The sequence below is a fragment of the Carcharhinus amblyrhynchos genome, chromosome 3 (genome assembly GCF_965287045.1).
Source record: "Carcharhinus amblyrhynchos chromosome 3, sCarAmb.v2.hapA, whole genome shotgun sequence".
Lineage (NCBI taxonomy): Eukaryota > Metazoa > Chordata > Chondrichthyes > Carcharhiniformes > Carcharhinidae > Carcharhinus > Carcharhinus amblyrhynchos.
This window is the reverse complement of record NC_137326.1, coordinates 13,924,396-13,940,396: the sequence shown is the minus strand read 5'-3', so window position 1 is coordinate 13,940,396 and position 16,001 is coordinate 13,924,396. Positions and strand designations below refer to the sequence as shown.

Sequence of the window (16,001 nt, the reverse complement as noted above, 5' to 3'; positions counted from 1 at the left end):
TTTGTCAGTGGGGAGATGGCGCATGCACACTGGCCCCCCCCATTACCAGCTCCCTGACCGCCGATCTTTCGATTGCTTTCCAGGCCCCCAGCTGATCATCGGCCTCCCTGACCGCCCAATGACCAGTCCCAATCACCCTCTTCACATCCTCTCCACCAATCCCTAATGCAGAGTGCACAGCGAGTCCCCTCTGGCCCTGCCCCCCTTGGCACTGCCAGCCAAGGTGTACACCTCCCATTTGTGGTGGGGGGTGGCCTTTGTGGCCTTTATCCCTACCAGCGGGGTGATCATGCCTGGTCCCTGTTGATGGGGACTAGCTTTAATCCCCACTGATGGAAACTTTTCCCGGCCTGGGAGACCTGCAGTCAGCCAGAAGCCAGTCATGAGTCCTACGACAGGTTGATGTCTCCTAGCCCGCTGCCCTTGAGCAGCATGGCAGGCTGGGCAAATCATGCCCGACACCTCTGACAGTGCTGCTCTACTTTAATATTGCACTGGAGCGTCAGCCTTGATTATTATGCTCAGGCCATGGATTGGGTCTAAAATCCAGAATCTTATGATTCACTGGCGAGTGCGTTACCAACTGAGTGACAACTGGTAAAGGAAAGTTATCGTGCTCACGGTTCTCCTCACCTGCTTCAGTTGGACATTCTGGCAGCTTTTACGTTTGTCTTGAACAGCTTATAAACAAGAGGCATTTATTCCTGGGGAGGGGAGATCTAGAATTGTCAGACATAACTTGCTTGAATTACAGCTTCTACCACCTCATTTGCAGATTGTTATCGTTGTCTTAGATGGCCAGGGCACTAAATAAACTCTTGCTCTTTTTCAAATAGGATCCCTTTCATCCACTGGGAACAAGTCAGTGGGGTTTTTTTGAATATAGAGGGTTTCATTTTAAAAGCTTGGGAATTAAGCATTTTATATGTATTGTGTTAAGCTCAGGGTGCACAGTATGTGGTACAATCTGATTTCACTCTTGCGAATGGATCGTAGAATCATCGAATGGTTACAACACAGGAGGAGCCATTCAGAACCTGTTGTGTCTGTGCTGGCCTTCTGCAAGAGTAGCTCAGCTAGCCTCATTTTGGATCAAATCAAAGCAAATTCAAATTAGATTGCTATCCAGTTTTGTACAACATGATATAGATTGCAATTTTTTTCAGATTGGGCCAGAGGCGCGCATGTATTTCTTTGCAAGAGAGTACGCTCAGCAACATAATCATGTGAATAGGGCCATTGCTGCACAGAATGATTGAGCATCTACATTAAATATCCGGGTGACTATATTAATATGAGAGATTGTTCCCTCGAGTTCTGTCAAGGTCAGAACCATCATTATGCAATAAAAACAAAGTAAACATTTGTGTCAATAGATTGAAATAAAAGCAGAAAGTGTCAGAAGTACACAGCAGTTGGAACAGAGTGAATGAGAAAGATGTGTTAATATCTCCGATGTAACCTTGAGTTCCAAATATTAATCTGCTTGTCTCTCAAACTAACCAACATGTTATTTATTTTTATTAAATCATAACATTTTACAGTGCAGGCCATTTGACCCATCCACCAACAATCTACCTACCCCCCGTCCACCATAGGAATCGGAGCGGGCGAGAGGCGGACAGTGGAAAGGTCCGTTGACCTTAGGCGGGATTTTCCAGTTTCGGGTCGAGTGAGGCATAGTGCCTATGCCAATCTTGTGAAAGAGCTATCCAATTAGTTCCACTCCCATGCTGCAATGCTCTTCCCTTCAAATATTCATCCAATGTCCTATTGGAAGTTATTTTCTGAGTCTGTTTACACTACTCTTTCAGACAGTGCATTCCGCACCATCAAAACTTGCTGCATTAAAACAAAATCTCCTTATTTCACCTTTGAGTGTTTTGCCAGTTACCTTAAAGAAGCATCCTCCAATTGCAGAACATTCTGCCAATAGCAGCAGTTTCACTTTAATTACTGTATGAAAAGTCTTTGTGATTTTGAAAACCTCTTTACATCTTCCCTTAACCTTTTTTGCTGTAAGGAGATCAATCCCAGTTTCCCTAGCCTCCCATGTAAATGAAACTTCTCACCCCAGTACCATTTTAGTCAATCCCACGTGCATCTTCTTACTAACGCCTTGATATCCTCCTTAACGTATAGTACCCAGACATGGATACACTACTCCAGCTGAGACCTAACCAGTGATTTATCAAGATTTTTGTCTCAAATTTCCTCTTATTTTTTCTCTGTATTTCTTCTGGTTGATGGTTTGACAATCATTGCACTGCAATTCACTGCGAGGCCCCTTTCTCTGCAGAGTTTGGAGCTAACTCTGCGCATTTATAGGCGGAACAAAATTAACTTAAGCAGTCCTTGAGATTGTTCAGCTATACAGTATTCTCAGCATTACAGTTTTTGATACCCACACTTGCAGCTTGAGCACAGCCTTTGTTTGGGGATTTGTCTAGGGAAGTGTGCAGATAGTGTGAAAGCTGTGCCAATATAACATTATACCAACATGAATCCCTTACCAGCAACTCAAGTCATGAGCTGGGCTAATGATTGCACCCTAGAGCAATGTTTCCATTTCCTGATATGGGAGGTTTATTAACAAGTAAGTTGCAGCAGTTCTAACGGGCTAATGTTTTCAGGCAATGACAGTCCCATCTGGTTGAAATCATTTTGTCTTTCTCGAGTTCTGAAATCAACTTATAGCTTTGTACAAGAATTTGCAGATGATTAGACAATCCATTTGCTAATTTAATTTTCACATGGCGAAAAACATGTCTCTGGTGAGGAAGGAGTTCTCTTTTGCATTCTCAGTCTATGTTGAGGTTGGACAAAGAATAGAGTAAGGGAAAGATAAAACACGGATGAAAGATGTCTACATTAAAATACAGACGCGTACGTAGGAACAGACAGAGATTAAAGGGACAGATCTCTGTGGGTTACCTGGTTTCCAGGGGTAAAACTATTTGCTTGAAAGTTCATATTTACATGTTTGTACAATTTGCAGAAAATTGAATAAGTGACCAGCTTTAACAAAAAAGTACAGAAAATGGAGAAAAAATTGACACTTTGAGGGAAATTGGTAAACAATCATAACCAGCATTAATTTAAACTCTTTAATGTATTGTGCTATATAAATCATGGTGGGAGGTGAGGTAATGTTCCTATTAATGTTTTATGAGTTGTTCAAAAATGTTTCTTTGTAATGCTACCTCTTAACATGAGAAATTGCTGTTGCTTAATTGTAATTGATTTACTACTTCTCTCAATAGAATTGAGCCGTACCCTAGTGTTTTCTGTTAATTTCTATGTATGAAATAATCTGGTAATATTTTATGAATGGTTGCCAAGTTGCAAATTAATACAGCAGCTATTCTTTTGCAACCTAATCCTTAGCCTTTATTTGATTATCTTGTGTGTATTCTTTTAGCCAAAAATTGGGTCATTAGGAGTTGCGCAAGGTCCCTCAGAGCAGAAGGTGGCGATCTTAACAGTTGATGACTGTGACACCTCCATTGCCGTCCGTTTTGGGGATGATATTGGAAACTATTCATGTGCTGCTGAGGGTGTGCAGTCCAGCTCCAAGAAGTAAGTGTGTAAAATATGCCAGCGCACATAGCTGACGTTACATATTGTCTCGTTGGTGTAAATGAGTAATTTATAATTGTGATTTATGCTGCCATTGAAAGTTCTCAGCAAGATGATTGGTCAAATGTTTTTAAACCACCAACTTCTACATTATGTCCTCTTTGAATCTGATTATATTGTTTATTTCTTGCTATGTGGCATCAAACTGTATGTGTCACTACTCCATATCCCTCAAAGAATCTGTACAGAAAACTGTCGCAGAAAAAGAATGAAATTCACAATAGGTTCATTTTGTGCTAAGATGTATTTCCTTTTGAAGTGGTCCAAGTGATTAATTTAATATTAACACTATTCTGGATCTCTCACAATGATTGCTCATGATGAGTTTGGGGATCGACTGTCCTGAAATGGTATCCTCTGGAATTCCAATGACAACCCTGATTCCTGTTGTACCAAAGCTGTGCAAGACCAAATGCTATTAATGGAAAAAACTGTCCCTTCCAGGAAGCTTAGCTGATCTTTCACTGGGGAAGAAAACAAACATCTCTCTGAAGAATCCATGATATTGCAAGTTCACTAAAATCTCTTGCATTTAAATGTATCATTCTGCAATCTAACGCCTGTTTCAGGTTGCTTGGAATTTTTCAGCACTGAGGGCAGTCGAATTCCAAGGAACAAGCTTTACTCACTATTTTTCCAGAAACTTTTCCAAAGAGGATTTTCAAATTTTGCTCTAACCTACATCAAAAAAAATCACATAATCTGCAGCAACTTTCAGGTTCCCTCAGCGAACTAAGGGCAGGTTGGAGCATGTGACCTCCTGCCCTTCAACCTCGCAACTTCTAAACAGCACTCAGGCATTTTTACCTGTCGACCAGAAAATTAAGTTTCTCACATAATGGGTTGAGGGATTTCAAGAGGTTCATCTGAGCCAGCTTTTGGATGGTTTTCATATCAACAAATGAATCCTTCAAGATAGATCAAGCTGCTTAATCCTTTTTCCAAGATAGAATTTCCATTGCCAGAGAAATTGGGTGCATTGTCTAGTGAGCCAAAAACTCTAGGCAGTGCAAAGTTCTCATTTGACTTGAAGTGGCAGTCAGCAAATCCTAATGAAGTAACAGTGTTGATTGCAGGATGAGGTTTGATAAATGTTCAACTTGTGAAATTTTCTTCCATTCCTGTCATGTTTCGTTTCTGTCTGATTTTCTGGAGCAGGACAAGCTTGTGTCCACAACTTTCACTTGCTGTGCTAACAACTCCTGGAATCTAGAAAAAGGCAAACATCGATTGTGAATAATATTTGAACAAAATAATGGATGCATTGAATCAATTACAAGGAGCCTTGTGGGGAGTGATGTAATAGTCTTTTGTTACAGTTTCCCACAAAAGACTGTGGTAGGGGTGGAAGATGGATTCTGGAATTTTTATTGCAATGACACCATTTATACGTAAAATTTAAGGCTCTTTTTAATGCATGAGCTCTCAATTGAAATTCATTGTGAAATAGACTGTGATACTGCTCACAATCAGCTGGGCACCACCCGCAAGGCACTAGTCAGGAGTGTAATGGAATATTCTCCACCTGCCCAGACGAGTGCAGCTCGAACAGCACTAAAGAAGCTTGGCACCATCCTGGATAAAGCAGCCTGCTTGATTGGCACCCTATCCGCCACCTTTAACATTCACTATCTCCACCTCTGACACACAGTGGCAATAGTATGTACCATCTACAAGATGCACTGCTGGAGCTCACCAAGCCTGTTAAGACAGCAGCTTGCACACCCATGACAACTACCACCAAGAAGGACAAGGGCAACAGACACATGAGAACACCACAACTTGGGAGTTCCTCTCCAAGCTACCAACTATTCTGACTTGGAAATAGCACTGTGGTGTATCTACAGAACGGGCACTGTAGTGGTTCAAGAAGGCAGCTCGCTACAAATTTCTCAAGGATAATTAGGGATGGGCTAAATGCTGGTCTAGCCAGCTACACCTGCAATTCCTGGGTGAATGAATAAGAATTTAAACTAATAGGGCTAAAGGCTGATTAGTCCCCTGGATCTGATGGGTTGCAACCTAGGATATTTTCAAAAGTAGCTCCAGAGATAATGAATGCACTGTTACTAATCTCTTAAATTCTGGAAAAATCCCAGAGAATTGGAAAACTGCCAATGTAATGCCTTATTGAAAAAAAGGAGGAAGACAAAGAAAAACGGGTAATTAAGGGCCAGTTAACTTGACAGCTGTCATTGGGAAAATGTTCATTATAAAGGATGTAGTAGTAGAGCATTTAGAAATACATAATATAACCAAGCTGAGTCAGCATAGCTTCATGAAGGAGAAATCATGCCTGACAAATTTATTAGAATTCTTTGAATTGATAATGAGCAGGGTAGATAAAGGGGCATCAGTGGATGTAATATACTTGGTTTTCCAAAAAGGACTCAATAAGGTATTGCACAAAAGGCTACTTATTAAGTTAAGAGCCCATGATGTTCGGGGTCGTATAGAGGACTGGTTATCTAATAGAAGTCAGTTGGGATAAGAGTGGCATTTTCAGAATGGCAACCTGTTATTAGTGGAGTGCCACAGGGATCAATGCCAGGGCCACAATTATTTACAATATGTTTTAGTGACATGGAATAGGAAAGTGAATGTACTATTGCAAAGTTTGCAGATGACACCAAAATAGGTGCGAAGGCAAGTGGTGAGGATGACACAAAGAGTCTGCAGAATGATATAGGCAGGTTAAGTGAGAGGGCAAAAACTTGACTAATGGAATATAGTGCAGGAAAGTGTGAAATTACGCACTTTAGTAGGAAGAATAAATCAGCTGCATATTATTTAAATGAAGAAAGACTGCCAACACAGGGATTTGAGAATTTTCATACGTAAGTCACAAAAAGCTAGCATACAAGTTCAACAGATAATAGGGGAGGCAAATGGAATGATAGCCTTTGTTTCAAAGCAAATGGAGCATAAAAATAGGGAAGTCTTGTTAAAACTTCAGACCGCACCTGGAATTCTGTGAATGGTGTTGGTTCCCTTATCTATGGAAGGACATACTAGCATTGGAGGCAGTCCAGAGAAGGTCCACTAGATTAATCCTGGTATGGAGGGATCTTTTTTATGAGGAGTAGTTTAGAAGAGTGAGGGGTGACCTTATTGAGGTGTAGGACTCTCAGGGGGCTTGACAGGGTAGATGCTGAAAGGTTGTTTCACCTCGTGGGGGAGTCTAGGACCAGAGGGCTTCAGCTCAGAGTAAGGGCCAAGGCAGATAAGGAGGTATTTCTTCACTCATTGGGTAGAGAATCTGTGAAGTTCTTTACTGCGGAGGGTTCTAAAGTCTGGGTCATTAAGATTGTCCAAGGCTGAGATGTACAGATTTTTAATTGGTAAGGAAGTCAAGGGTTATGGGGATAAGGCTGGAAAGTGGAGCTGAAGATTATCGGATCAGTAATGATCACATTGAATGATGGTGGAGAGTTGATGGGCTGAATGGCCTACTTTTGCATCTTATGATCTTCTGGATTCATTGGAAGCCCTCACTGATGACTGGAATGCCCAGGGATGAGCAGCCAGAAAGAGTGTGGAAAAAACAAAGGCCAAAGAGATATCAGTTGATGGAAATGAGAGCCTGCAGAGGAGAAAAATATCAGTCAGTCTTGGCCAATGCCACTCATGAATTGGCCTCTATAGCCACAACAGACGATGTTCAATACAGAAGTGACGTACACCCTGGGTGCATTCCATTCTCCCTTGAGATGGGCTGATGCCTTTTTATAGAGACTCATAAAACAGTTCTTTTTGCAAGTTGTAAATTAGTACCAAACTAGGGAAGAGGTATCTGATATGGGCCCTTTCTCACTGGGAACTAAATGGAGATTGCCTTTACTCATTTAGTCTTGCAGCCAGTTGTCAGTGTTTAATCCATACATGAATTACTTCTCAAGTAATGTATCCAATAACATTATACTTTTGCCATTTGCTAATAGGTCCCTGGATCTCACCGGTCCTTTACTACTTGGGGGTGTCCCAAACCTACCTGAGAACTTCCCAGTGGTTAACACTGAGTTTGTGGGATGTATGAAAGAACTTCACATTGACAACAAACGTATTGACATGGCAGCCTACATTGCCAATAATGGTACCTTTCCAGGTATGGAGTTATGTACTTGTAATCTGGTTGTCAGTACATTGCACATATATACTGTGTATCTCTTTCTCCTTCTCTCTCTATCCGAACCGTCTGCAAAGTCAGTATAAAAAATATGTACTTTCCCCTATAAAAAAGCTTAGCATTGCATGTCGTGACGTATGAAACTCATGTTCATGCATGACAGACATCCATCCATCTGTACTAATGATAAAACAGTAAGATATACAAAATCATGGATCAAATGATATGGACGTGATGTCGGCATATATTTCTGAGATTCTTGTAGCAGTTAAACACTGACAATTTTTATGGCTTCCAGAACAGCTCTTTCTCTCTCTCATCACACTTTTTTTTGGATATAAATATTATACTTGATACCTGAAAGAAATGGGCCTTAATTGAAATTGTTCTTTTGGCACCTAAAATGAGAGATGGAAGCTTAGGTAGTTTTACATAGCATTCAGCCACACCCCTGTCCTCCCCTAGAATAATGCCCGTCGCTAATCCCTTTCAAGTATCTATTTTTCTTTTATACATAGTATAATGAAAGAACCCATTGAATTAAAGCTATTGAGATCAAGTGCATGGAGCCAATATCAGTTTATATAAAAGAGCTGGGAGGAGTTCTATGAAACCTACTACAATTACAATACTGGAGTGTATGTCTACATCAAACAGCAAACATTAAAAAATTCTACAATGAAACTGGAAGTTTAGATGTGCTGTTAGAATAATTAATATTTAATGTCATTTGTTGTAGTGGTGATAGATTAGTAATGCAGAATGTTCAATTGTGAAGTAAAAGCGGAAAATGTTGGAAATTTTCAGCAGGTCAGACAACACCTGTGGCAATAAAAACCGAGTTAATGTTTCAGGTCAATGACCATTCATCAGATCTGGGAAAGTTAGAGTTGTAATTGGTTTCGAGTAAGGAGTGGATAGGAACAAAGCAAATGGAAGGTCATGATATGGTGGAAGCCAGGAGAGAGTCAATGATAAAAGACCACAGTAGAAGCTTGAAGAAAAGCACTTCATCTTTAGATTGAGCATTTTACACCCTCCTGAACTCAACATTGAACTGTGTATGCCCCATTTTGTTCCTTTTTTTCGCATGTCTTGGTTTTTCTCTTATTTTTGTTTTCAGGCAGTAGCCCGCCTGCTGAAGGCACATCCTTTGTTCTTTCTTTGCCTCATCACCGTTCCATTTGGCTTTCTAAGGATGGAGTGTGATTTAGAGGGGAATTTGCAGGTGATGGTATTCCCATGTGACTGCTGCTCGTACCCTTTTAAGCGGTAAAGATCATAGGTTTGGAAGGTGGCGATGAAGGAAGCTTGGCGAATTGCTGCAGTGTATCTGGTGTGCGGTATACTCTACTGCCACTGGGAGGGAGTAACTGTTTAGGGTGGTTGATGGGGTGATGTTCAGGCAGGTTGCTTAGTTCCAAATGGTGTCAAACTACTTGAGTGTGGATCTGCACTCATCCAGGCAAGTGGAAAGTTTCACACTCAGCCCTGACTTATAACTTGTAAACGATGGACTGAAACACACCTTATGGACAGGCACTGGGGGTTTGAAGGGTGTCACGATTTTGTATCCACATTTGCCCTGGGTGCAAAATCTCGTGAGATTCGAAGACGGGATTCTTGTTGACAAGATTACTTTTTCTGATTCTCCCCACCCCTCACTGGTGACATAACAGGTTCCTGTCCGGTAAGGTCGGTAACCTCATTTCAATAATTCGCAGACATCCCCGCCATACCATTCCCCCACATTTGAAATCCCCCCTCCCCCAGCTGTTGAGGTTTATAACTGCTTTTCACAAATGGGAACCAGGCCAAGGGAACCCAATCTACCTCATCTCTCCCCCTACCCCCCTCCCAATGCATAGGTAAATATACACTCCAGGTCTGGATAGTACCCATGGCACTGTTCCCCGATATTGCCCAATGACAACATGGCACGGGCACAGTACAGGGGGGTGGGGGGTGGAGCTTCATTGGGAGGGATTCCCATATTGTTTCGGTTAGGATTCCCCATGTGCATGTGGGGTGTGCCTTGTGTCCTTTGAGGGGGAGAAAGCGGGCCATCGGGATTCTTCATGCAATGGTGATTTGATTTGATTTACTATTGTCACATGTATTAATATACAGTGAAAAGTATTGTTTCTTGCACACTATACAGCCAAAGCATACCATCCATAGAGAAGGAAACAAGAGAGTGCAGAATGTAGTGTTACAGTCATAGGTAGAGTGTCGAGAAAGATCAACTTAATGCAAGGTAATTCCATTCAGAAGTCAAAAGCAGGGAAGAAGCTGTTCTTAAGTCGGTTGGTACTTGACCTCAGACTTTTGTATCTTTTTCCTGAAGGAAGAAGGTGGAAGAGAGAATGTCTGGAGTACGTGGGGCCCTTAATTATGCTGGCTACTTCGCTGGGGCAGCAGGAATTGTAGACAGAGTCAGTGGATGGGAGGCTGGTTTGTATGATGGATTGGGCTACATTTTGTAGTTTCTTGCGGTCTTGGGCGGAACAGGAGCCGTACTGAGCTGTGATGCAACCAGAAAGAATGCTTTCTATGGTGCAACTATAAAGGTTGGTGAGAGTTGTAGCTTAATGAGGGGCTCCTGTGTTATATATTGAAGATTGGGGTGCCCTTTAAAGGATTTCTCACTGCTAGTCTTTTCTGGCCTGGCAATGCCAACATGACGGTATGAACCACACTTCCAGATGTTTTCTGTACAGAATGCTAGATTATCTGGAGAGAAAACCCAGCTGTGCAGTCTGAGAGCTGCACACCAGTGTTCTCATCTCAGCCAGCACTCGGTGCAGAGGATGGAAAATTCCTGCTGGAAGTGTTATTCGCAATTCCCAGCCTCTGAGCTGCTACTCAAACCTTTTCATAAAGTCAAGGATCCCTTAAGCCTTTAGTTGTCTTTTCAACTTGTCCTAAAAATACATGAAGAGGGGGCACTTAAAACTTGGCAGTGTTTGAAGTAGAAAAGTCACCAGCAGAGACATGTGCCTATACTTTCTCAACCTCTTTATTCTTGTACCTGCTTTAAAATTATACCTGTTGTAGGTAAATAATACCTCTGAGACTGTCAGTGAGTCAAAATACAGTGCTTTCTATTTCAAAGTTCTGACGTTTATTCCAGAGCTTTGGGAGAACTGGTTCCAAACAGGGATTACCAGACTTCTCCTAGAACACAAACACAAGTGGGCATTTATACATTATGAGCTCCAGCAGTAATCACGATTCAAAGTTCCAAGTCCAGCCAGAACTCCGGGTCTTCCTTCCCTGGTCACGATTTAGCTTCAGAGTTGACCAGAGATTACTGTCCAGCTGGCAGCTGCAATCATAACACAGGCTTAATCCGGTCATGATTCAAAGCCCCTCTGCAGCAGTACTGGCATCCCTGTCTTTGAAGTTACTTGCACGGTTGCAGCTGTCCCAGCAGGAGTCTTCCTGTTGAGCTGATTTTGCGATTTGCCATCAGCAGCTGTCAAAAGCCGGTATCGTAGACTACCGTCTGTGTAACGATGTCCACCTAACACAAATAGGTAAGATTTGCAAAGTCTACAAAATAACAGCTACAGTAAACTATCTGTCTTTATAAAAACGAGTGTTGAAGTATGTAACACATGAACAACTAACTTATGTTAATGCCAGGAGCAGTATAAGTTTGAGGAGATCAGCCATGATGAAGGGTTATGTTTGTGATATATTCTAGGTACAAAATGCATTCACCCTTTCCCTACTTCAATACCATTTAACTTATATTACCCCTTCTCATTTTTCCTATCAGAATGAATCACTCCACACTTCTATGCATTGAATTTCATCTGCCAAGTGCCTGCTTTATCCAAAATAAAACACAAGAACATCCCCTCTCCTCACAAGGAGACCCCTGATAAATCCCCTCCCCCTTAACTGGTATGGGGACTCCCCCAGAAGCACAAGGGGAACCCTAACCCCAAACGATTTGGGCAACCCCTCCCAATGGACTTCCCTCAGTGTTGGGACCACTGAGCTTTTTGCGGTATATCAGAAAGTTCAGTAGTCCCAAACTGACCCTTTGGGGACACACTGCACATTTTCCTTCAGTCTGAGAAACAACAACTCTTTGCTTCTAATCTCTTAGTCAACTTTCCCTTTGATCCCATGAGTTTCAGTTTTGAAGTCCATATATGCAAAATCAACTGCATTACCCTCGCCCACCCCTCCAGTTGCTTCACCATAGAACCCAACCAAAAATAATTTAATTTGACTCGAATAGGATTTGCCTTTGACAAATCTAAGCTAGCTTTCTTTTATTATCCAAGGTGTTAATTACATTTACCTCATGTCAGTATCTCTAAAAGCTTCTACACCACCAGTGTTAGACCAACTGGCATATAATTACTAAGTTTATATCTCTCCCCCTTTTAGACCAAGGATAATTTGCAATTCTTCAGTCCTCTGACTCATAATTGAAGCAGGACTGTGAGTATTTGATCTGACTCACTAAAATTTCCACCCTTGCTTCTCTTAGCAACCTATAATACATCCCCTTTAGGCTGTTTATTTTTCTACTTTGAACACTGCCAGCTCTGAACAATATTATCACTGATTCCCAAGTACTTTCCAATTGAAACGTGATCCACTTGCGTCACTACATTCCCAGCAGAGCATTGTAACTCTGTATTCTTCCTTTTTAGACAGAAATGTACTGATCAATAAATTTCTCACGTACGCATTTAGGACATTTCTGCCATTTACACTGTTATTTCCTTAATCTATATTAAGATCATTGAAACCCTTCATTATCACTACTCTAAAATTCTTGACTCTTTTGGAATTTGCCCACAGATTTGCTTCTCTTTCTCCTTCCCACTATTTGGTGGCCTGTAGTATTTGGCCAGCAGCTTTTTTGTTGTTCCTTCACTGAACCAAACCAAATAGATTCTGTCTTTGAACCCTCAAGTATATTGTCCCTTCCTGACGTTATGACAGTATATTTGATCAATACTTCCAACTTACCCCAGCCCCACCAATTTCCCTTTCCTAGGTGTATTAGGTGCATTGCAGCCAGGGACATTAAATGCCCATTCCTCTTACTTAAGTCAAGGTGCCACTGTTGCACTATACCATAATTCCTTTGGCTACTTGTACTTGTAGTTTGCCAACCTTTTGTTTAACCATGCTCCAGGCATTTTCACAGACACACAGTAAGCCTACTTTAGTCTATCTTGCATTTCCCCTGTCTGATCTCTTTTTTTTCTGAACTACTCTTTAACTTGACATTATTTATGTCTCCCAGTTCCCTCTGTGTCGTATATCTCCTCCCTAACACTTCACTCTTCTGCTCCTAAGAGCTTTACTTAATTCTTCGACCGCCTCAGAACAACAGAAAACAGCAAAAGCTATTTTTTTAATAGCAGGTTCACAAAAACTTGCATAGTAACACAAATTCTGCATTATGTAACATTCATCACTTGATGTCCTGCAGTGACCTTTCAAGCATAAAACATTTTCAGAAATTCTTCTCAGCTTATATGATGTCCTTTGGAACAGTAACATGAATTATACAGTCAAACTGTGTAAAACGAGCGTCTAACAAAGGACATTGTGACACATGTAACTCCAGTGATGAAGGCATTAAGTGTTTGGCTGTTTTGTGGTAATTAGTTGGGGAATAATAATGCTTCACCTTTCAAACAGCTTTCTTTTTCTCAGACTTTATAAAGATCAGCGTCACCATCACCAAATTCAAAAGTCAGCTTGTAGATGTAACATCCATCACAGAAATGCTTGTGACATTCAGAATGCTGTGCAAAAATAAATGAAATGAATTAAACTTTAATCTTTTCCAATTTGAATTATCTGAATGGAAATGCTATCATAGGGATAACCAACCATTATTATCTGTATTAACATTCAACCACACACACTACTTCAAAAAGGCGATAAGCAGCACAGTTGGGAATTCACTTTCATTTCTAGCTGATCCTGATAATGGCCGTTACGCTCTCGAACACTAACCACAATGACCATTTTATGATTTTTCTAGTCTTGTATCATGCCTGCCCTTTGTGACATTTCCATTTCCTTTTTCAGAGTTATAGGCTATCTACACATATATATATGTGTATGTATATATATATATATATTTCTGACCACATTGTTTTCCAATAGCTTGTTTGTTTCAACTGCCTTCTAATTAATTTTCTAAATTAAAGGTCATTTTTAAATGTCACATATTGGTATCTGTCTTTGATGAGTGAGTACAAGAGCATAATTGAATTATTACAGAGAGAATATTGCTTTGTTAAGCGCCATGTTTTCTCAGTTATATGTATCGTATAGATACTATTGAATGATGAAACAAAGCTCATGCCCTTTTCTCTGACATTCATTAAAGTTAAAAGTTTATTTATTCATCACAAGTAAGGCTTACATTAACACTGCAGTGAAGTTACTGTGAAATTTCCCTAGTCGCCACACTCCAGCTCGTTTTTGGGTCAGTGCACCTAATCAGCATGTCTTTCAGAGGAAGCCGGAATACTCGGAGGAAACCCATGCAGATACAGGGAAAACATGCAAACTCCACACTGACGCCGACCCAAGCCAGGAATCGAACTGGGGTCACCAGCGCTGTGAAGCAGCAATACTAACCCCTGTGCTACCGTGCCACCCATATCAGGTCAATTTTAAATTCCACCACTAAAATTTTTTGTCCCCAGGCAAAAATAAATGATAGACAACTCAAAGCAGGCCCCTTTAATATAGAGGATAAACAGGAAGGAACCCTGGCCTGAGACAGTGGCCAGAATGGAGTCAATGGTGAGCAAGCAGTGGTTGCGGTGCCTCAGGTGTCCCAGTGCTTAACTGATAGAAGTCAAGACTTTCAAGAATGGCTGTTAGACAAGCAGCCTGACAACACAGCGGCAGTACAGAATCAAGAGAATTGATTGAGGGGTAGAAGTGGTTGGCACATGGTTAGCGCTGCTGCCTCACAGTGCCAGGCACCCGGGTTCAATTCCCGGCTTGGGTCACTGTCTGTTTGGAGTTGACACGTTCTCCCTGTGTCTGCATGTGTTTCCTCTGGGTGCTCCAGTTTCCTCCCACAGTCCAAAGATGTGCTTGTTAGGTGAATTGGCCGTGCTAAATGACACCTTAGTGAGAAAGTGACTAGCTCGGGTGAATACATGGGATTATGGGGATAGGGCTTGAGTGGGATTGTGGTTGGTACAGACTTGATGGGCCGAATGGCCTCCTGCGCTGTAGGGATTCTATGATTCTTAGTGTCGTACTGTCTCAGTTGTTGCTAAAAGTCAGCAAGCAGGCAAACAGAAGGGGTGGGATGGGGTTGGTAGTGATGGTGAGCAAGGAGCCTGGTCACAGATGGTAATGGGAGGGTCTCTGGCAATTGAATTCCGCATCTTTTCAGTGCTTCAATTTATATGCTATGCAGAATACACAATTAATTTGGGAAAAGTTAAAATAAATCAGAAAATGTTGGAAACGTTTTGCAGGTATCAGCATCTGAGGGAAAAGACGCTGAAATGTGGCATGTTGACTTCATCTGAGCTGAATGATGAAATGATGAAAGTTGGAAATCATTCTTAGCTTTAAATAATAAATAAACTGATGTACAGAATGTATAATGGCTCTTGCACTGATTCAGTGAAACATTGCATTCCTCGCCATGGTGCGAAAGAATTTTCAGTGTATGTGAAGAATACTTCAGAAATCATAAAGATGAAAGGATGCGATGCAGCGGTTCCATCATCTCTGGATCACATCCCAGATGTTAGAATTTGAATGCTTTGTATTTTGACATAACTTTCATGTAGTTCTGAGCTATCTCTGTAATATTGTGTCACGCTGATTTTTAAACTCTTTGTCTTTCTGATCTGTCCCACAATCTGCCTCAGGTTGCAATATGAAACAGCCGTTCTGCGATTCAAATCCGTGTAAGAACGGAGGCACCTGCATGGTTATCTGGGAGACCTTTCTCTGCGAATGCCCTCTGGGCTTTGGAAGCAAGGACTGTGGACAAGGTAAGTCACGGCTGAAAGGTTGTGGCATTGTATCGGTAAGAAAGGCATAGCCAAATAATCAGCTTTGTGATTTTTTAATTTAAACTTTTATTTTCTAACGAGTCTATTTTCAGGAACCCTAGCTAGTCACACTTGAACTGTGGGTTCCCATGTTTCAAACCAATAACATGCTGCAGACTAAAGTAATCATGTTCGTAGAAGCCACTGTTAGAGTT

At 41.3% G+C, this 16,001-nt stretch overlaps 1 protein-coding gene across 1 annotated transcript in view; it reads left to right on the top strand.

The window, feature by feature from the left end:
* celsr3 (cadherin, EGF LAG seven-pass G-type receptor 3) overlaps window positions 1-16,001 on the top strand; it is a 241,665-nt gene that overhangs the window by 86,187 nt on the left and 139,477 nt on the right. Inside the window, exons 7-9 of the mRNA XM_080186571.1 lie at window positions 3,422-3,579; window positions 7,581-7,744; window positions 15,661-15,786. Coding sequence (XP_080042697.1) covers window positions 3,422-3,579; window positions 7,581-7,744; window positions 15,661-15,786 — 448 coding nt within the window. The remainder of the gene's footprint in view (window positions 1-3,421; window positions 3,580-7,580; window positions 7,745-15,660; window positions 15,787-16,001) is intronic.